General features: G+C 48.7%; 1 protein-coding gene across 1 annotated transcript in view; it reads left to right on the forward strand.

The window, feature by feature from the left end:
- The window catches only part of SORCS1 (sortilin related VPS10 domain containing receptor 1), an 807,859-nt gene that overhangs the window by 683,295 nt on the left and 100,726 nt on the right, over positions 1 to 23,838 (forward strand). Inside the window, 3 exon segments of the mRNA XM_075348232.1 lie at positions 5,917 to 6,030; positions 10,520 to 10,691; positions 23,404 to 23,590. Of these exon segments, the coding sequence (XP_075204347.1) occupies positions 5,917 to 6,030; positions 10,520 to 10,691; positions 23,404 to 23,590 (473 nt within the window).

Here is a 23,838-nt window from a genome sequence, read left to right on the forward strand (position 1 = left end):
ACAGTAGATAACACAGGATCCTCCAATCACAATAGGTAAAGTCACAGCTCACCTCTTCCTCCTCCTGTCCAATGTCTGATAACACCTCTATATACAGTAGATAAGACAGGATCCTCCACCCACAATAGGTGATGTCACAGCTCACCTCCTCCTTTACAATGTCTGATAACACCTCTATATGCAGTAGATAAGACAGGATCCTCCACTCACAATAGTGAGAAAAGAATAGATATAAGAAAACACAATACACAGATAGAAAATATAAATCAGCAAACGTGAGGCCTGACTTACTAGATAGAACAGGACGGATAACTGATTGTGGCCAGCATAAAACTTTGCAAAAAATTCCAATCTCCTGATAGGAAAAAGATCTGAGACCACACGGTCTCTCCCCCACTATATCAGGTACTCTTGTGCTAGACACTTTAAACAGAATTGTACTGTGACCTTTTCACATGCTCATTAGATTCGTTAATACATAAAAGTTTCTGATTTAGGCTTTTGCTGCGAATATAAATGTGGATTTCCTGAAACACGAAGAAATATGATTTTAGAATCAGCCCCAGTGGCCAGTGATAAAATTGCAATATTTCCAAATGTATTTATTTATTTTTTTTATACATTTTGTAATATGAGTAAATAAAGGAACATTGGCAAAAATTTCTAAAAATGTATTTAACACAAAATGATATTAAAGAATCGGTGACTTCTGCTGCTCCGTAGCCTCTACAGATGGGCTTTGTAGGGGGAGATATCCGGAGCAATGCTTAGCGTACCGCGCCTCCTCTCCACTGTCTCTCCATCCGCTGAAGTCTATCTAATCAGTGGTGAATTAGCGGCGTTCCGAGCGCTCCACTTTCTGCTGCTGAATGTAATTTAAGAAATAAAATATTATGTTAGGCCCCCTCCAGCGGTCCGCAGACAGTTCCTAGTAAAAAGCACGGTTACAATGATATTATTAACTCCCCCGGGCTCCGTGTTACTGAGAGAGAGATTTTTTCCCCAGTAATTTGTCGATAAATGCTATTATGCAGACTGCGGAGCTGAACGCTCCGACTCACTTGGCCTCAACTTCAAGGAACAGTAGAAAAAAAAACTTTTGTGGAAGTTTTGCCCGAAGACATTGTAACTGAAAGGGTTATTTTCTTTTTATAATGGAAGGATTAACATCTTGAATGGTATAAATGTGCCTACAGGATCCTACACTGTCAGGGGTGGGGGTTGGGGGGGCTGGTAACACTGACACCCAAACCTTGGGTGATCCTGAGACGGGAAGCAAACCTGAATATGTCCATCCTAAGTTCCCGTTTAGATATTCATAAGCCTCCAGCGCAGTTCTGGTTGCAGCGCAACACAAGGGTAACAACAGGAATAGTGTAGAAGAAAGACCCTGGCGATAGGGAGAGGGGTCTGGTAACCGTGCACAATCACGAAAAATCCCATTAATGAGGAAAAAACAAAACCACAAGAGTAGTTGGAAACTAAGCTGACCGCAATCCCCTATCTATTAGACAACACTAGAAGTAGCAGTGGGATGTTCCTAACACACCTAGATGCCTCATCGCTGCCGGAGAAACTAGGTATACCTCAAAGATAGAAATGAGGAATCTTAACTTGCCTCGGAGCATTCCCCAAAGGAATAGCAAGCCCCCAACATGTAAACGGCGGTGAAATAAGAAAATAATAATAATAGTAATTTTTATTTCTATAGCGCCAACATATTCCGCAGCGCTTTACAATTCAGAGGGGACATGTACAGACAATATGAGACAATACAAAATAACAAAATTAAGATAACAAGAGGAGTGAGGGCCCTGCTCGTAAGCTTACAGTCTATGAGGAAATAGGGGAGGCACAAAAGGTGAATGGGGAGGAGAAAAGCTCGTTATATATGGTCCAGCCAAGAAAACACAATACACAGGTAGAAAATATAGATCAGCAAAGGTGAGGCCTGACTTACTTGATATAACAGAACAGGACAGATAACTGTTTGTAGCCAGCATAAAACCCTGCAAAAAATACCAATCTCCTGATAGGAAAAAAAGATCTGAGACCACTGGATCTCTCCCCCACTATATCAAGTACTCTTGTGCTAGACACTTTAAACAGAACTGCAGATATAATGGGAAGAAACAAAATCACAGAACAAATAATATTCTAGAGTGCAAATACTCCAAACATGGACAAGGAGCAAGCTCCCTTTTTTGCTGGAGGAACTGCCCTGCTCACAAAAGCAGAAAGACAGATTCTCACATACAAAAAAAACAAAACACAGAACCAAATGGAGTAAGCAGAAACACTCTTAAGTGCAAATCAAGCAATTAAGTACAGAAACTGTAAACTTATCTTGAGTAGATTCAGGCACAGAATAAACAGGAAAAACAGGAGGGAAAACTCCCAGCCATCTTCAGAAGCAGGCAGGAAACATTTATCACCGGTGGCCGCCAGACACAAAATGCTCTCCTAGATAGACTAGGCTGATCTCGAATAGGATTTCCTGAATTCCCAATTAATTCATTCACCTGTTTGAATCACAGACTCAAACTCAGCTTCATTAGCATTCTTGGCCACCAGAGGGAGCTCCACACCAGCACCCACTGAGATGACATTCACAACAGGGGACACCTCCTGCAACTCACCTGAATCTGTACCCTATGCTCCTTAACATCCCTATATGGGTCCTTTTCCCCCATTGTCTTCACGTGCCTAGGCCCTAGCTTGCTTGGAACTCACCCTGGCTAGTGAGAAGGATGGCGAGAGCACTAGTCCCACCACTGCAATAATACAACACAAGGCAAGGGAAATAGAGGGAAAATGTACACAAAAAGGAAAACACTCCAAGCTCCTCCAATCCAGCTAAACACCACAGCTGCAATAGTCACAACTCCACAGCTTCTTCCAGAAACAGGCTCCTTCCAAAGTGGTCAGCATAAGAATGAGATTCTATAACTGGCATCAGATGGTAACACACATAGTGAAGGGGAGTGGTCACTCAAAAGAGCTGCACCTGAGATTAAGGCTACAAAGCACAGCCAGATAGGAAAGAGTCCTACATCACCAAAAGGAATTAGATACACTTAAATAAAAGTTGTAGATCTGTGCATAATAAGGCTTTGTGACCTTCTGGTCCCAGACTCGCCAGAGGATTCCCCAGAGCAGGGCACACCCATGGCAATATTGCAAGTCATTTAGCCATAGGGATCCCAGTAAAGGCAGCAAGGCAACTGAGTGTTTCGGGGAAGACCAGTTCAATGGTGAACTCATTTAGTCCTAGCTAGGTTGACCAAAGGTCTTCTTCTCTTGCCTACAGATGAACAAACTGGCGACATCTTCTGGATGTCTTTAGCAAAACGCTCTTTTTTTCTCATGGCTTCTCATGGAGGTCAAGCAAAATTGGCTTTGCATTAGTCATTAACTTAATCTGGGAAGTTGGGTCCCTAGATGTTAGGGTGACACTTTGTACAAAGGCATTGGTGTAATCTGAAGCTCCTGGACCACAAAGCAAAGTCGTCCACAGGGCCCCTAATTATAATAGGTCATCAAAAGTATTTGTCTTTTCATATGGACCAAAGAGATCTTTAGAGCTCCCCTAGGCTCCAGCTGCAACTGCAAACCCTGCTCCCACTATAGTAACATCCTTTATAAACATACAAGTAGGTAGTTCTACAATTTTCAGTTAATCAAAATTTTCCACCATCTTTAAGATATTAGTTTGCTGTCAGTGAATGAGAACACCAGACAGACATATGAACACTCTCTTCCGTATGGTTTAGTATTGAAGGTAATGCTCGGAGCACCTGCTTCTTGTTTCATCCAGTTACCTGATGAGAACGCCTGATGAAGGGTCAATCATGCGAAACGTCGTCTGACTCTGAACTGCTGGAGTACATCACTTTTGTTTGCAGCATTTATACTTGGATTTGGAATATTACTAAGGGTCAATAAAATCCTACTTTGAGGCATAATCATCCCATGTTAAGTGTTGTTCATTCTCTATATTCATCTAAATGATTTTGTTCCCTAGCAGCCAAACATTGCTCCTTATGGGTGTAGAGGTGTCTGAAGTTTATATACTGCACATTTATAGAATGAGAAAACTCTGGATAAATGCTCTGAGAGCTGAATACAGCACAAATCTCTTTTTTGTTACAATGTATCAGTTTGGAGTCCCGGATGTGCAGCTCACAGAGCGTTGTCTACACGGGATACAATGTATCAGTCTGGAGTCCCAGATGTTCAGCTCACAGAGCGTTGTCTACACGGAATACAATGTATCAGTCTGGAGTCCCGGATGTGCAGCTCACAGAGCGTTGTCTACACGGGATACAATGTATCAGTCTGGAGTCCCAGATGTTCAGCTCACAGAGCGTTGTCTACACGGAATACAATGTATCAGTCTGGAGTCCCGGATGTGCAGCTCACAGAGCGTTGTCTACACGGGATACAATGTATCAGTCTGGAGTCCCGGATGTTCAGCTCACAGAGCGTTGTCTACACGGAATACAATGTATCAGTCTGGAGTCCCGGATGTGCAGCTCACAGAGCGTTGTCTACACGGGATACAATGTATCAGTCTGGAGTCCCAGATGTTCAGCTCACAGAGCGTTGTCTACACTAAATACAATGTATCAGTCTGGAGTCCCAGATGTTCAGCTCACAGAGCGTTGTCTACACTAAATACAATGTATCAGTCTGGAGTCCAGGATGTTCAGCTCACAGAGCGTTGTCTACACTGAATACAATGTATCAGTCTGGAGTCCCGGATGTTCAGCTCACAGAGCGTTGTCTGCACTGAATACAATGTATCAGTCTGGAATCCCTGATGTTCCGCTCACAGAGCATTGTCTACACTGGATACAATGTATCAGTCTGGAGTCCCTGATGTTCCGCTCACAGAGCATTGTCTGCACTGGATACAATGTATCAGTCTGGAGTCCCTGATGTTATGCTCACAGAGCGTTGTCTACACGGGATACAATGTATCAGTCTGGTGTCCCGGATGTTCAGCTCACAGAGCGTTGTCTGCACTGGATACAATGTATCAGTCTGGAGTCCCTGATGTTCCGCTCACAGAGCATTGTCTACACTGGATACAATGTATCAGTCTGGAGTCCCGGATGTTCCGCTCACAGAGCGTTGTCTACACTGGATACAATGTATCAGTCTGGAGTCCAGGATGTTCAGCTCACAGAGCGTTGTCTACACTGAATACAATGTATCAGTCTGGAGTCCCAGATGTTCAGCTCACAGAGCGTTGTCTACACTAAATACAATGTATCAGTCTGGAGTCCCGGATGTGCAGCTCACGGAGCGTTGTCTACACTGGATATAATGTATCAGTCTGGAGTATGGGATGTGCAGCTCACAGAGCGTTGTCTACACTGGATATAATGTATCAGTCTGGAGTCCCGGATGTTCCGCTCACAGAGCGTTGTCTACACTGGATACAATGTATCAGTCTGGAGTCCCGGATGTTCCGCTCACAGAGCGTTGTCTACACTGGATACAATTGTTTCCACTTGTCTGCAGAGCGCAGGACTTGATTTGTACAGGAATTACTGTCTCTGAACCTCGCTCACTGACAGAAAACTAATATCTTAGGCTTTCGGTTTTCAATCCTCACAATTACCATCAGAAAGTTGCAGAACTTTTTCATTTCTACAGAGATTAAACTTCATTTACATAAAACTGGAAACTGATTACATTTATACCCATCAATCCAGATACATCAATTAAAGGGACCTCCGAGAATATACAGTATGAGTGTGATACAAATGAAGGGAAATTGTTATTATATAGAAAATGAACAATGATCAATAAAAGTTAAAAATGGAATTGGCCAAAAAGATCTTTAGGATTCTAGGATTTACCCCATATATTGTAATATATTGTAACTGATCTCCGCTCTCCCTACAGTGACTATGGCTACGAACGACACAGCAATGGCCAGTGCCTGCCGGCGTTCTGGTACAACCCATCATCCTTGTCTAAAGACTGCAGCCTCGGGCAAAGTTACCTGAACAGCACCGGGTAGGTGAAATGCTCCATATCGATTGATTGTAAATATATTCAATGTTTTTCGTTTTTAATTTTGCCCATTTTTTTTTTAGCTTATCTTTAATTTCTGTTTAATTAATTTTGTAATAAAACTCAAATGACAAAGAAGGGGGTGAGGGGGGGGGTGCGCAGATGGTGTCTTATCCGATGGTACCAGAAAGAATTCAATTAGGTGTAATATCCTGGTGCGGTCGTGTTACAGACACAACCACTATAACCGCGTGTTGAGAAAGGCTGCTGCAGAACCCAGGAGGATAGCGTTAGGGGAGATGGAAGAAAAGGGTTAATCCGCACTGCCAAAAGAAGATCACTGAAGATCTATGGGGATTAAGATATTTGATTTTATTGTTCTACACGTTTCGGAGTCATATGACTCCTTCTTCAGGAGCAAAAATCAATAATGTACATTACTGATTTTTGTTCCTGAAGAAGTAGTCATATGGCTCCGAAACACGTAGAACAATAAAATAAAATATCTTAATCCCCATAGATCTTCAGTGATCTTCTACTGGCAGCGCGGATTAACCCTTTTCTTTCATCTCCAATTGTTAATTAATTTAGTAGAAATACTTTGTGACTAGTGATGAGCGGACACTACCATGCTCGGGTGCTCAGTACTGGTAACTAGTGATGAGCGGGCACTACCATGCTCGGGTGCTCTGTACTGGTAACTAGTGATGAGCGGGCACTACCATGCTCAGGTGCTCAGTACTGGTAACTAGTGATGAGCGGGCACTACCATGCTCGGGTGCTCAGTACTGGTAACTAGTGATGAGCGGGCACTACCATGCTCGGGTGCTCTGTACTGGTAACTAGTGATGAGCGGGCACTACCATGCTCGGGTGCTCTGTACTGGTAACTAGTGATGAGCGGGCACTACCATGCTCAGGTGCTCAGTACTGGTAACTAGTGATGAGCGGGCACTACCATGCTCGGGTGCTCTGTACTGGTAACTAGTGATGAGCGGACACTACCATGCTCAGGTGCTCAGTACTGGTAACTAGTGATGAGCGGACACTACCATGCTCGGGTGCTCAGTACTGGTAACTAGTGATGAGCGGGCACTACCATGCTCGGGTGCTCAGTACTGGTAACTAGTGATGAGCGGACACTACCATGCTCGGGTGCTCAGTACTGGTAACTAGTGATGAGTGAGGACTACCATGCTCGGGTGCTCAGTACTGGTAACTAGTGATGAGCGGGCACTACCATGCTCGGGTGCTCAGTACTGGTAACTAGTGATGAGCGGACACTACCATGCTCGGGTGCTCAATACTGGTAACTAGTGATGAGCGGGCACTACCATGCTCAGGTGCTCAGTACTGGTAACTAGTGATGAGCGGGCACTACCATGCTCAGGTGCTCAGTACTCGTAACTAGTGATGAGCGGGCACTACCATGCTCGGGTGCTCAGTACTGGTAACTAGTGATGAGCGGGCACTACCATGCTCGGGTGCTCAATACTGGTAACTAGTGATGAGTGGGCACTACCATGCTCAGGTGCTCTGTACAGGTAACTAGTGATGAGTGGGCACTACCATGCTCGGGTGCTCAGTACTGGTAACTAGTGATGAGCGGGCAGTACCATGCTCGGGTGCTCAGTACTGGTAACTAGTGATGAGCCGGCACTACCATGCTCGGGTGCTCAGTACTGGTAACTAGTGATGAGCGGGCACTACCATGCTCAGGTGCTCAGTACTGGTAACTAGTGATGAGCGGGCACTACCATGCTCGGGTGCTCTGTACTCGTAACTAGTGATGAGCGAGCACTACCATGCTCGGGTGCTCAGTACTGGTAACTAGTGATGAGCGGGCACTACCATGCTCGGGTGCTCAGTACTGGTAACTAGTGATGAGCCGGCACTACCATGCTCGGGTGCTCAGTACTGGTAACTAGTGATGAGCGGGCACTACCATGCTCAGGTGCTCAGTACTGGTAACTAGTGATGAGCGGGCACTACCATGCTCGGGTGCTCTGTACTCGTAACTAGTGATGAGCGAGCACTACCATGCTCGGGTGCTCAGTACTGGTAACTAGTGATGAGCGGGCACTACCATGCTCGGGTGCTCAGTACTGGTAACTAGTGATGAGCGGGCACTACCATGCTCGGGTGCTCAGTACTGGTAACTAGTGGTGAGCGGGCACTGCCATGCTCGGGTGCTCAGTACTGGTAACTAGTGATGAGCGGGCACTGCCATGCTCGGGTGCTCAGTACTGGTAACTAGTGATGAGCGAGCACTACCATGCTCGGGTGCTCAGTACTGGTAACTAGTGATGAGCGGGCACTACCATGCTCGGGTGCTCAGTACTGGTAACTAGTGATGAGCGAGCACTACCATGCTCAGGTGCTCAGTACTGGTAACTAGTGATGAGCGGGCAGTACCATGCTCGGGTGCTCTGTACTGGTAACTAGTGATGAGTGGGCACTGCCATGCTCGGGTGCTCTGTACTGGTAACTAGTGATGAGCGGGCACTACCATGCTCAGGTGCTCAGTACTCGTAACTAGTGATGAGCGGGCACTACCATGTTCAGGTGCTCAGTACTCGTAACTAGTGATGAGCGGGCACTACCATGCTCAGGTGCTCAGTACTCGTAACTAGTGATGAGCGGGCACTACCATGCTCAGGTGCTCAGTACTCGTAACTAGTGATGAGCGGGCACTACCATGCTCGGGTGCTCTGTATGTGTAACTAGTGATGAGTGGGCACTACCATGCTCGGGTGGTCAGTACTGGTAACTAGTGATGAGCGGGCACTACCATGCTCGGGTGGTCAGTACTGGTAACTAGTGATGAGCGGGCACTACCATGCTCGGGTGCTCAGTACTGGTAACTAGTGATGAGCGGGCACTACCATGCTCAGGTGCTCAGTACTGGTAACTAGTGATGAGTGGGCACTGCCATGCTCGGGTGCTCTGTACTGGTAACTAGTGATGAGCGGGCACTACCATGCTCAGGTGCTCAGTACTGGTAACTAGTGATGAGCGGGCAGTACCATGCTCGGGTGCTCTGTACTGGTAACTAGTGATGAGTGGGCACTGCCATGCTCGGGTGCTCAGTACTCGTAACTAGTGATGAGCGGGCACTACCATGCTCGGGTGCTCAGTACTCGTAACTAGTGATGAGCGGGCACTACCATGCTCAGGTGCTCAGTACTCGTAACTAGTGATGAGCGGGCACTACCATGCTCAGGTGCTCAGTACTGGTAACTAGTGATGAGCGGGCACTACCATGCTCAGGTGCTCAGTACTCGTAACTAGTGATGAGCGGGCACTACCATGCTCAGGTGCTCAGTACTCGTAACTAGTGATGAGCGGGCACTACCATGCTCAGGTGCTCAGTACTGGTAACTAGTGATGAGCGGGCACTACCATGCTCGGGTGCTCAGTACTCGTAACTAGTGATGAGCGGGCACTACCATGCTCAGGTGCTCAGTACTCGTAACTAGTGATGAGCGGGCACTACCATGCTCGGGTGCTCTGTATGTGTAACTAGTGATGAGTGGGCACTACCATGCTCGGGTGGTCAGTACTGGTAACTAGTGATGAGCGGGCACTACCATGCTCGGGTGGTCAGTACTGGTAACTAGTGATGAGCGGGCACTACCATGCTCGGGTGATCAGTACTGGTAACTAGTGATGAGCGGGCACTACCATGCTCGGGTGGTCAGTACTGGTAACTAGTGATGAGTGGGCACTACCATGCTCCATTATCTTGAATCCGGTTGGCCCGTCATTAGTCGTCAGCTATTTCTTCCAACGTCCTCAAACATATGAGCTTTCGGCTGAGCAGAGCTTTGATAAATGGGGATAGTGGAGAAAGCTGCTTGGGCTTTGACAGCAGCGTATTTCCTAAAGAACAAAAGGGTCAGAATCCGTTCATTCTTATTCGCTGTTAGCCAATCGCCCCGATATCGGCGGCTTCAGCCAACCTTAGTCCAATGTCTATGGAGGCCTTTAGATTTCTGACCTATTCATAGTCCTATCATCTCTATCAGATTAGTGTGGGTTCCCATACTGTCACCGATCAGTAGCTGTATCTCTGGCAAAACTGGTACAGGACATTGTCCGGACATGCCCCCCCCCCCCACATCCACACCTCATGTAGCTATTTGAGGTTTCTAGTTGTATCCTACAGAAATGAAGAATGTTGCTGAAGGCCGTGTCCACCTATAATCCCTTTGTATCCAAACTGATAACTGTAACAACTTAGCAATAGAACGTGATTGTGTCTCCATGGCGACAGACTACAAACAAACTCTGAGTAGTCAGATTCTTTCTACATGTTCCCTATTTCATGGTTGTAAGGGAGAAGCTCCGATATAAATACAAGATTCCCTCATGTTTGGGTCCTCAGAGTCTTTCCTTCCCCGCTCTGTATATACTGTACATATATGTATTATTGTATGTATGCTCCTGAGTTGTTCTCTATGTATTTTATGCCTTCTATTGTGTTGTTCCAGTTATAGGAAGGTCGTATCCAACAACTGCACAGACGGTGTAAGAGAACGGTACACGGCCAAGCCTCAGCAGTGTCCGGGGAAAGCTCCGCATGGTCTCCGGGTCACTACGTTGGACGGAAAGTTGACTGCAGAACAAGGACACAATGTCACATTTGTGCTGCAATTAGAGGAGGTATGGGTTCACTGGCACAGCGCTGAGTACACTGTATATCGCCACTATACACTATATATCTTTTTCCATAATCATGTGTTCATGTGACCTTATTCCAAGATGGCAGCAAAGATTAGAAATGCAAAATTCTCCAAATACCTGAATTGTCCCTTTTCGAAAGATTAAGAAATCATGGCTTCCTCCTTGCCGTAATAGCACCACACCTGTTCATGTCTGGTATTGCAGCTCAGCTCCAACAAGGAGGACAATCAGTGATACCGGTGGATAGGTGTTTTTTCATTTTTTTGGGGGGGAGGGGGATAACAACCGCCTCTAGCCTTGCAGAAAACAGCAGTTTTTGGAAATAGCGCATTTCTTGTTCATGTGTCTTCGCCTGGTCGTACCGCATATTTGCTTTTCTATTAGACCTGTGAACATGGCAGACCCTCCCCAATTGGGATTCAGAGACGTGGAGATGTTATTCTGCGGCACATTTCCCAGGATGCTTTGCATTTTTAGCTGCGCCGCACTGATTACCGTTTAATAACGCTCGTGTCACAGCAATTATTAACCATTACCGTCTGGTGACGGGGAGTTCATTTACAGCAGTTTATCGTCGTGGTCATCGGCAATATAAAAATGGATGGATCTAGAATTGCATGAGACAAGTGGAATAAGGCGCTGAGCGCGGCCGGACGTGCTGCGCCGCGCGGGGAGAGGGGGCCGCGTTGTCCACGCAGCTGTTATTTATGCCGCCAGACTCACTAATCAATGACCAATTACTGTACCGAGAAATAGTAGTCTGAGATAACCAATTATGTAGTGGAGGGAATGAAGATTAATGGGAATACAGAAACAGATTAATATTTGTATAAGGAGCGCGGAGTCCGCATCCACCAAAAGTGCGAAAGGCGGAAATATAGAGGAACGGTTTATAGGGGGGCATAGAAAAAGAAGCTGTATTTTACCCTTTAAATCATGACCACGGTGGTCCAGAGGTTGTGTCTGGTCCTGCAGATCAGTGGGAATGAGCCGCAATCGGGCTCGGACTGCCCACAGGAGGGCGGGAGATTTCCCTGGTGGGCCCCAAACATGGTCAGAAGTTGGCACAATACACGTGTTTCACTATTACAATAAGACCAATATCTATATATTGACAAAATAAATAAAAATGAAAAAGAAACATTATGCAGCCATTCTAACATAGAATATTACAGCAAGTAGATCGGTAGCGGGATAATGACACTGACACTGGGGGTACAGGAGAATGACACCGACACTGGGGGTACAGGATAATAACACTGACACTGGGGGTACAGGATAATGACACTGGGGGTACAGGATAATAACACTGGGGATACAGGAGAATGACACCGACACTGGGGGTACAGGATAATGACACTGACACTGGGGGTACAGGATAATGACACTGACACTGGGGGTACAGGAGAATGACACCGACACTGGGGGTACAGGATAATAACACTGGGGATACAGGAGAATGACACCGACACTGGGGGTACAGGATAATGACACTGACACTGGGGGTACAGGATAATGACACTGGGGGTACAGGATAATGACACTGACACTCGGGGTACAGGATAATGACACTGGGGGTACAGGATAATGACATTGACACTGGGGGTACAGGATAATGACACTGGGGGTACAGGATAATGACACTGGCACTGGGGGTACAGGATAATGACACTGACACTGGGGGTACAGGATAATGACACTGACACTGGGGGTACAGGATAATAACACTGGGGATACAGGAGAATGACACCGACACTTGGGGTACAGGATAATGACACTGGCACTGGGGGTACAGGATAATGACACTGGGGGTACAGGATAATGACACTGACACTCGGGGTACAGGATAATGACACTGGGGGTACAGGATAATGACACTGACACTGGGGGTACAGGATAATGACACTGGGGATACAGGAGAATGACACCGACACTGGGGGTACAGGATAATGACACTGACACTGGGGGTACAGGATAATGACACTGGGGATACAGGATAATGACACTGACACTCGGGGTACAGGATAATGACACTGACACTGGGGGTACAGGATAATGACACTGGGGGTACAGGATAATGACACTGACACTGGGGGTACAGGATAATGACACTGGCACTGGGGGTACAGGATAATGACACTTGGGGGTACAGGAGAATGACACCGACACTGGGGGTACAGGATAATAACACTGGGGATACAGGAGAATGACACCGACACTGGGGGTACAGGATAATGACACTGGCACTGGGGGTACAGGATAATGACACTGGGGGTACAGGATAATGACACTGACACTCGGGGTACAGGATAATGACACTGGGGGTACAGGATAATGACACTGACACTGGGGGTACAGGATAATGACACTGGGGGTACAGGATAATGACACTGACACTGGGGGTACAGGATAATGACACTGGGGGTACAGGATAATGACACTGACACTCGGGGTACAGGATAATGACACTGGGGGTACAGGATAATGACACTGGGGGTACAGGATAATGACACTGACACTGGGGGTACAGGATAATGACACTGACACTGGGGGTACAGGATAATGACACTAACACTGGGGGTGCAGGATAATGACATTGGGGGTACAGGATAATGACACTGACACTGGGGGTATAGGATACTGACACTGGGGGTACAGGGTAATGACACTGGGGGTGCAGGATAATGACACTGACACTGGGGGTACAGGATGATGACACTGACACTGGGGGTACAGGATAATGACACTGGCACTGGGGGTACAGGATAATGACACTGACACTGGGGGTACAGGATAATGACACTGGCACTGGGGGTACAGGATAATGACACTGGGGGTACAGGAGAATGACACCGATACTGGGGGTACAGGATAATAACACTGGGGATACAGGAGAATGACACCGACACTGGGGGTACAGGATAATGACACTGGCACTGGGGGTACAGGATAATGACACTGGGGGTACAGGATAATGACACTGACACTCGGGGTACAGGATAATGACACTGGGGGTACAGGATAATGACACTGACACTGGGGGTACAGGATAATGACACTGGGGATACAGGAGAATGACACCGACACTGGGGGTACAGGATAATGACACTGACACTGGGGGTACAGGATAATGACACTGGGGGTACAGGATAATGACACTGACACTGGGGGTACAGGATAATGACACTGGGGGTACAGGATAATGACACTGACACTGGGGGTACAGGATAATGACACTGGGGGTACAGGATAATGACACTGGGGGTACAGGATAATGACACTGACACTGGGGGTACAGGATAATGACACTGACACTGGGGGTACAGGATAATGACACTAACACTGGGGGTGCAGGATAATGACATTGGGGGTACAGGATAATGACACTGACACTGGGGGTATAGGATACTGACACTGGGGGTACAGGGTAATGACACTGGGGGTGCAGGATAATGACACTGACACTGGGGGTACAGGATGATGACACTGACACTGGGGGTACAGGATAATGACACTGGCACTGGGGGTACAGGATAATGACACTGACACTGGGGGTACAGGATAATGACACTGGGGGTACAGGATAATGACACTGGGGGTACAGGATAATGACACTGACACTGGGGGTACAGGATAATGACACTGACACTGGGGGTACAGGATAATGACACTGACACTGGGGGTACAGGATAATGACACTGGGGGTACAGGATAATGACACTGACACTGGGGGTACAGGATAATGACACTGACACTGGGGGTACAGGATAATGACACTAACACTGGGGGTGCAGGATAATGACATTGGGGGTACAGGATAATGACACTGACACTGGGGGTATAGGATACTGACACTGGGGGTACAGGGTAATGACACTGGGGGTGCAGGATAATGACACTGACACTGGGGGTACAGGATAGTGACACTGACACTGGGGGTACAGGATGATGACACTGATACTGGGGGTACAGGATGATGACACTGATATTTGGGGTACAGGATAATGACACTGATATTTGGGGTATTCTCCCTGGACAGGCAACATTGTGATGAGTTTGCAGTCAGTGTATAGCAGTGATAGCCTGTGCACAGTGTTGCAGTATTACACATGCTTTCGTCTCCGGTTCTCGGAATGTTACATGCATTTTAGTGCACCCTTTACACATTTTCTGACCTTTTAGGATTTTAGGATTCGGCTCTTTTAAGACTAAAGAAACATAAATGTTATTTCCGGAGCTGTGCTTTGGCTTTTTCAGGGATGTTTCAGGTGCTGCGATAATCAATGATGTTCCCGGAGAAGAAATCCATAATTTTTATGATCAATAAAGATTTCTCTTTCCCATATCTGCTCTCCAATTAATATCCGCGGCACCAGGGAAATAGTCAGTTCTGTTCTTGGCAACCCGTGCGCGTAACCAATAATAAAAGCGGGAACTTCTTATTTCACATTGACATTCATGCACAGGAGTCCTTTATTATTTCTGCTGCAAACATATAAAATGTCTCTGCATTGCTGCGGCTGTCACGTAGCTGGGCCGGCGTGACAGTGTGTCAGTGCAACATTGTATCAAGTCACGGAACACGGAAACAAAGAGGAGGGGATGGACGGAAATAAAGAGGAGGGGATGGACGGAAATAAAGAGGAGGGGATGGACGGAAAAAAAGAGGAGGGGATGGACAGAAATAAAGAGGAGGGGATGGACGGAAAAGGAAAATTACCACAAAAAGGTTATTTTGTTCAAATGTTAATTAGTTGCTCTGAGAACGATGATGGAACCACAGGGTCCGTGTCTTCTTCATCCAACAGTTTTCTAGACTCTTGCCATTCTCTGGCTCTCTGGTCTGCACATGCACACAGCAGCTATCTGTTCTGCACATGCGCACAGCAGCTCTCTGTTCTGCACATGCGCCCTGCAGCTCTCTGTTCTGCACATGCGCACATCAGCTCTCTGTTCTGCACATGCATACAGCAGCTCTCTGTTCTGCACATGCGCCCTGCAGCTCTCTGTTCTGCACATGCGCCCTGCAGCTCTCTGTTCTGCACATGCATACAGCAGCTCTCTGTTCTGCACATGTACACAGCAGCTCTCTGTTCTGCACATGTGTACAGCAGCTCTCTGTTCTGTACATGTGCACAGCAGCTCTCTGTTCTGCACATACACACATCAGCTCTCTGTTCTGTACATGCGCACAGCAGCTCTCTGTTCTGCACATGTGCACAGCAGCTTTCTGTTCTGCACATGCACACAGCAGCTCTCTGTTCTGCACATGCGCACAGCAGCTCTCTGTTCTGCACATGGGCACAGCAGCCCTCTGTTCTGTACACGCGCCCTGCAGCTCTCTGTTCTGCACATGCGCACAGCAGCTGTCTGTTCTGCACATGCGCACAGCAGTTGTTTGTTCTGCACATGCGCACAGCAGCTCTCTGTTCTGCACATGCGCACATCAGCTCTCTGTTATGCACATGCGCACATCAGCTCTCTGTTCTGCAAATGCGCACATCAGCTCCCTGTTCTGCATATGTGCACATCAGCTCTCTGTTCTGCACATGCGCACAGCAGCTCTCTGTTCTGTACATGCGCACAGCAGCTCTCTGTTCTGCACATACACACATCAGCTCTCTGTTCTGTACATGTGCACAGCAGTTCTCTGTTCTGCACATGTGCACAGCAGCTCTCTGTTCTGTACATGTGCACAGCAGCTCTCTGTTCTTCACATACACACATCAGCTCTCTGTTCTGTACATGCGCACAGCAGCTCTCTGTTCTGCACATGTGCACAGCAGCTTTCTGTTCTGCACATGCACACAGCAGCTCTCTGTTTTGCACATGCGCACAGCAGCTCTCTGTTCTGCACATGGGCACAGCAGCCCTCTGTTCTGTACACGCGCCCTGCAGCTCTCTGTTCTGCACATGCGCACAGCAGCTCTCTGTTCTGCACATGCGCACAGCAGCTGTCTGTTCTGCACATGCACACAGCAGCTCTCTGTTCTGCACATGCGCACAGCAGCTCTCTGTTCTGCACATGCACACAGCAGCTCTCTGTTCTGCACATGCGCACACCAGCTCTCTGTTCTGCACATGCGCACAGCAGCCCTCTGTTCTGTACATGCGCCCTGCAGCTCTGTTCTGCACATGCGCACAGCAGCTCTCTGTTCTGTACATGCGCACAGCAGCTCTCTGTTCTGTACATGCGCCCTGCAGCTCTCTGTTCTGCACATGCGCACAGCAGCTCTCTGTTCTGCACATGCACACAACAGCTCTCTGTTTTTTACATGCACACAGCAGCTCTCTGTTCTGCACATGCACACAGCAGCTCTCTGTTCTGCACATGTGCACAGCAGCTCTCTGTTCTGCACATGCGCCCTGCAGCTCTCTGTTCTGCACATGCGCACAGCAGCTCTCTGTGCTGCTTATGCGCACAGCAGCTCTCTGTTCTGCACATGCACACAGCAGCTCTCTGTTCTGCACATACACACAGCAGCTCTCTGTTCTGCACATGCACACAGCAGCTCTCTGTTCTGCACATACACACAGCAGCTGTCTGTTCTGCACATGCGCACAGCAGCTCTCTGTTCTGCACATGCGCACAGCAGCTCTCTGTTCCGCACATGGGCACAGCAGCCCTCTGTTCTGTACATGCGCCCTGCAGCTCTCTGTTCTGCACATGCGCACAGCATCTCTCTGTTCTGAACATGCGCACATCAGTTCTCTGTTCTGCACATACACACAGCAGCTCTCTGTTCTGTACATGCGCCCTGCAGCTCTCTGTTCTGCACATGCACACAGCAGCTCTCTGTTCTGCACATGCACACACCAGCTCTCTGTTCTGCACATGCGCACAGCAGCCCTCTGTTCTGTACATGCGCCCTGCAGCTCTGTTCTGCACATGCGCACAGCAGCTCTCTGTTCTGTACATGCGCACAGCAGCTCTCTGTTCTGTACATGCGCCCTGCAGCTCTCTGTTCTGCACATGCGCACAGCAGCTCTCTGTTCTGCACATGCACACAACAGCTCTCTGTTTTTTACATGCACACAGCAGCTCTCTGTTCTGCACATGCACACAGCAGCTCTCTGTTCTGCACATGTGCACAGCAGCTCTCTGTTCTGCACATGCGCCCTGCAGCTCTCTGTTCTGCACATGCGCACAGCAGCTGTCTGTTTTGCACATGCACACAGCAGCTCTCTGTTCTGCACATGCGCACAGCAGCTCTCTGTTCTGCACATGCACACAGCAGCTCTCTGTTCTGCACATGCGCACACCAGCTCTCTGTTCTGCACATGCGCACAGCAGCCCTCTGTTCTGTACATGCGCCCTGCAGCTCTGTTCTGCACATGCGCACAGCAGCTCTCTGTTCTGTACATGCGCACAGCAGCTCTCTGTTCTGTACATGCGCCCTGCAGCTCTCTGTTCTGCACATGCGCACAGCAGCTCTCTGTTCTGCACATGCACACAACAGCTCTCTGTTTTTTACATGCACACAGCAGCTCTCTGTTCTGCACATGCACACAGCAGCTCTCTGTTCTGCACATGTGCACAGCAGCTCTCTGTTCTGCACATGCGCCCTGCAGCTCTCTGTTCTGCACATGCGCACAGCAGCTCTCTGTGCTGCTTATGCGCACAGCAGCTCTCTGTTCTGCACATGCACACAGCAGCTCTCTGTTCTGCACATACACACAGCAGCTCTCTGTTCTGCACATGCACACAGCAGCTCTCTGTTCTGCACATACACACAGCAGCTGTCTGTTCTGCACATGCGCACAGCAGCTCTCTGTTCTGCACATGCGCACAGCAGCTCTCTGTTCTGCACATGGGCACAGCAGCCCTCTGTTCTGTACATGCGCCCTGCAGCTCTCTGTTCTGCACATGCGCACAGCATCTCTCTGTTCTGAACATGCGCACATCAGTTCTCTGTTCTGCACATACACACAGCAGCTCTCTGTTCTGTACATGTGCCCTGCAGCTCTCTGTTCTGCACATGCACACAGCAGCTCTCTGTTCTGCACATGCACACACCAGCTCTCTGTTCTGCACATGCGCACAGCAGCCCTCTGTTCTGTACATGCGCCCTGCAGCTCTGTTCTGCACATGCGCACAGCAGCTCTCTGTTCTGTACATGCGCACAGCAGCTCTCTGTTCTGTACATGCGCCCTGCAGCTCTCTGTTCTGCACATGCGCACAGCAGCTCTCTGTTCTGCACATGCACACAACAGCTCTCTGTTTTTTACATGCACACAGCAGCTCTCTGTTCTGCACATGCACACAGCAGCTCTCTGTTCTGCACATGTGCACAGCAGCTCTCTGTTCTGCACATGCGCCCTGCAGCTCTCTGTTCTGCACATGCGCACAGCAGCTCTCTGTTCTGCTTATGCGCACAGCAGCTCTCTGTTCTGCACATGCACACAGCAGCTCTCTGTTCTGCACATACACACAGCAGCTCTCTGTTCTGCACATGCACACAGCAGCTCTCTGTTCTGCACATACACACAGCAGCTGTCTGTTCTGCACATGCGCACAGCAGCTCTCTGTTCTGCACATGCGCACAGCAGCTCTCTGTTCTGCACATGGGCACAGCAGCCCTCTGTTCTGTACATGCGCCCTGCAGCTCTCTGTTCTGCACATGCGCACAGCATCTCTCTGTTCTGCACATGCGCACATCAGTTCTCTGTTCTGCACATACACACAGCAGCTCTCTGTTCTGTACATGCGCCCTGCAGCTCTCTGTTCTGCACATGCACACAGCAGCTCTCTGTTCTGCACATGCACACAGCAGCTCTCTGTTCTGTACATGCGCCCTGCAGCTCTCTGTTCTGCACATGCGCACATCAGTTCTCTGTTCTGAACATACACACAGCAGCTCTCTGTTCTGCACATGCGCACAGCAGCTCTCTGTTCTGCACATTCGCACAGCAGCTCTCTGTTCTGCACATGGGCACAGCAGCCCTCTGTTCTGTACATGCGCCCTGCAGTTCTCTGTTCTACACATGCGCACAGCATCTCTCTGTTCTGCACATGAGCACAGCAGCTCTCTGTTCTGCACATGCGAACAGCAGTTATCTGTTCTGCACATGCACACATCAGCTCTCTGTTCTGCACATGCGCACATCAGCTCTCTGTTCTGCACATGCACACAGCAGCTCTCTGTTCTGCACATGCGCACAGCAGCTCTCTGTTCTGCACATGCGCACAGCAGCCCTCTGTTCTGTACATGCGCCCTGCAGCTCTGTTCTGCACATGCGCACAGCAGCTCTCTGTTCTGTACATGCGCCCTGCAGCTCTCTGTTCTGCACATGCGCCCTGCAGCTCTCTGTTCTGCACATGCGCACAGCAGCTCTCTGTTCTGCACATGCACACAACAGCTCTCTGTTTTTTACATGCACACAGCAGCTCTCTGTTCTGCACATGCACACAACAGCTCTCTGTTCTGCACATGTGCACAGCAGCTCTCTGTTCTGCACATGCGCCCTGCAGCTCTCTGTTCTGCACATGCGCACAGCAGCTCTCTGTTCTCCTTATGCGCACAGCAGCTCTGTGTTCTGCACATGCACACAGCAGCTCTCTGTTCTGCACATACACACAGCAGCTCTCTGTTCTGCACATGCACACAGCAGCTCTCTGTTCTGCACATACACACAGCAGCTGTCTGTTCTGCACATGCGCACAGCAGCTCTCTGTTCTGCACATGCGCACAGCAGTTCTCTCTTCTGCACATGGGCACAGCAGCCCTCTGTTCTGTACATGCGCCCTGCAGCTCTCTGTTCTGCACATGCGCACAGCATCTCTCTGTTCTGCACATGCGCACATCAGTTCTCTGTTCTGCACATACACACAGCAGCTCTCTGTTCTGTACATGCGCCCTGCAGCTCTCTGTTCTGCACATGCACACAGCAGCTCTCTGTTCTGCACATGCACACAGCAGCTCTCTGTTCTGTACATGCGCCCTGCAGCTCCCTGTTCTGTACATGCGCCCTGCATCTCTCTGTTCTGCACATGCGCACATCAGTTCTCTGTTCTGCACATACACACAGCAGCTCTCTGTTCTGCACATGCGCACAGCAGCTCTCTGTTCTGCACATTCGCACAGCAGCTCTCTGTTCTGCACATGGGCACAGCAGCCCTCTGTTCTGTACATGCGCCCTGCAGCTCTCTGTTCTACACATGCGCACAGCATCTCTCTGTTCTGCACATGAGCACAGCAGCTCTCTGTTCTGCACATGCGAACAGCAGTTATCTGTTCTGCACATGCACACATCAGCTCTCTGTTCTGCACATGCGCACATCAGCTCTCTGTTCTGCACATGCACACAGCAGCTCTCTGTTCTGCACATGCGCACAGCAGCTCTCTGTTCTGCACATGCGCACAGCAGCCCTCTGTTCTGTACATGCGCCCTGCAGCTCTGTTCTGCACATGCGCACAGCAGCTCTCTGTTCTGTACATGCGCCCTGCAGCTCTCTGTTCTGTACATGCGCCCTGCAGCTCTCTGTTCTGCACATGCGCACAGCAGCTCTCTGTTCTGCACATGTGCACAGCAGCTCTCTGTTCTGCACATGCACACAGAAGCTCTCTGTTTTTTACATGCAAACAGCAGCTCTCTGTTCTGCACATGCACACAGCAGCTCTCTGTTCTGCACATGTGCACTGCAGCTCTCTGTTCTGTACATGCGCCCTGCAGCTCTCTGTTCTGCACATGCACACAGCAGCTCTCTGTTCTGCACATGCGCACAGCAGCTCTCTGTTCTGCACATGCGCACAGCAGCCCTCTGTTCTGTACATGCGCCCTGCAGCTCTGTTCTGCACATGCGCACAGCAGCTCTCTGTTCTGTACATGCGCCCTGCAGCTCTCTGTTCTGTACATGCGCCCTGCAGCTCTCTGTTCTGCACATGCGCACAGCAGCTCTCTGTTCTGCACATGTGCACAGCAGCTCTCTGTTCTGCACATGCACACAGAAGCTCTCTGTTTTTTACATGCAAACAGCAGCTCTCTGTTCTGCACATGCACACAGCAGCTCTCTGTTCTGCACATGTGCACTGCAGCTCTCTGTTCTGTACATGCGCCCTGCAGCTCTCTGTTCTGCACATGCACACAGCAGCTCTCTGTTCTGCACATGCGCACAGCAGCTCTCTGTTCTGCACATGCGCACAGCAGCCCTCTGTTCTGTACATGCGCCCTGCAGCTCTGTTCTGCACATGCGCACAGCAGCTCTCTGTTCTGTACATGCGCCCTGCAGCTCTCTGTTCTGTACATGCGCCCTGCAGCTCTCTGTTCTGCACATGCACACAGCAGCTCTCTGTTCTGCTTATGCGCACCGCAGCTCTCTGTTCTGCACATGCACACAGCAGCTCTCTGTTCTGCACATACACACAGCAGCTCTCTGTTCTGCACATGCGCACAGCAGCTCTCTGTTCTGAACATGTGCACAGCAGCTCTCTGTTCTGCACTTGCACACAGCAGCTCTCTGTTCTGCAGATGCGCACATCAGCTTTCTGTTCGGCACATGCACACAGCAGCTCTCTGTTCTGCATATGCACACAGCAGCTCTCTTTTCTGCACTTGCGCCCTGCAGCTCTCTGTTTTGCAGATGCACACAGCAGCTCTCTGTTCTGCACATGCGCACAGCTGCTCTGTTCTTCACATGCGCACAGCAGCTCTCTGTTATGCACATGCGCACAGCAGCTCTCTGTTATGCACATGCGCACTTCAGCTCTCTGTTCTGCACATGTGTACAGCAGCTCTCTGTTCTGCACATGTGTACAGCAGCTCTCTGTTCTGCACATGTGTACAGCAGCTCTCTGTTCTGCACATGTGTACAGCAGCTCTCTGTTCTGCACATGTGTACAGCAGCTCTCTGTTCTGCACATGTGTACAGCAGCTCTCTGTTCTGCACATGCTCTAAGAATGTGATGATCTGCTCCATGTCAGTGGCTGAAGATAAACTTTCTGTTGTAAAATTCCCTTCATGCAGTAAAGCCTCTCTATTTGATGGCTCACTGTTCTGCGCATGCGCTAAGAATGTGAAAATTTGAATCAGCGTTGTCTGCTCCAACATCTCTAGTGTACGCCATTACCATATTAGTCCACGTAGAGGAAATAGAGTGCAGGGAACCTTTTGTTCCATTCTGTTCAAAAGTAATTGGAAAATTATCTCAGATGCTCTTTCATGGGTGATTCTCTTGTTAATCCATCATTAAGTAGGTAAAAGGTCTGGAACTGATTCCAGGTGCGGCATTTGCATTTGGAAGATGTTGCTGTGAATCCACAACACGCGGTCAGAGGAACCCTCAATGGAAGAGAAACCGACGATCATTAGGCCGAAACCATTAGGGTCATCAAAAATACATTTCTCTTTCTCCGTTGACTACTTACCTGAAAGTTGTGGCAGCTCTTGGCACTTATTTTGGGCATTTTAGCCGTTCAATCCATTCTGCATCACAGCCACAATTGGTCACAAGATTTTTTGGCAATTCACCACTCGGCAGACAAGACTCAGTCTTTGGGGGATTTATCATCCTTTTTGAGTCCTCAGCACCGATGTCCCTTACTCAGCAAATTCTTAGGCTCCACTCCACTGGTCCCACCACCAGCCTGACCAAGTCCTCATATGAAGAGCCCATGGCTTTTCCTTGGAGGAGACACAGGTAGCCTCTCCCCTCTTTCTTATTCCTTACTGACATTGTTTCTCTCTTTTTAGGGAGACATCCAGAGAACGAACATTCAGGTGGACTTTGGTGATGGTATTGCGGCTTCCTATGCCAACCTCAGTGCCACGGAGGATGGTATCAAGCATATCTATCAGAGCGTGGGCATCTTCAGAGTCCTGATGCAAGTGGACAACAACCTGGGCTCGGAGAGCTCTGTGCTTTATCTACATATCACAGGTAAGAGCTAATTATCTACAATTGCAATCAGAATTACTGACTTCATTGTAAATTGGGTTTATTAGCAACATTTAGAAACATTCTGCTATTTGCAATAAACCAATCCCATAAGAACAACCGACCAATCAGAAGACGGCTAATATAATAAGTGGTATCCCAAAATTCAGCACAAAATGCCACTGTAAATTACTACAGCAGTCTCAGGATTATTCACTCCTTTGTCACCAACATCTTTAGAGCATCTTAAT

Source organism: Anomaloglossus baeobatrachus, chromosome 5 (assembly GCF_048569485.1).
Source record: "Anomaloglossus baeobatrachus isolate aAnoBae1 chromosome 5, aAnoBae1.hap1, whole genome shotgun sequence".
Taxonomy (NCBI): Eukaryota; Metazoa; Chordata; class Amphibia; order Anura; family Aromobatidae; genus Anomaloglossus; species Anomaloglossus baeobatrachus.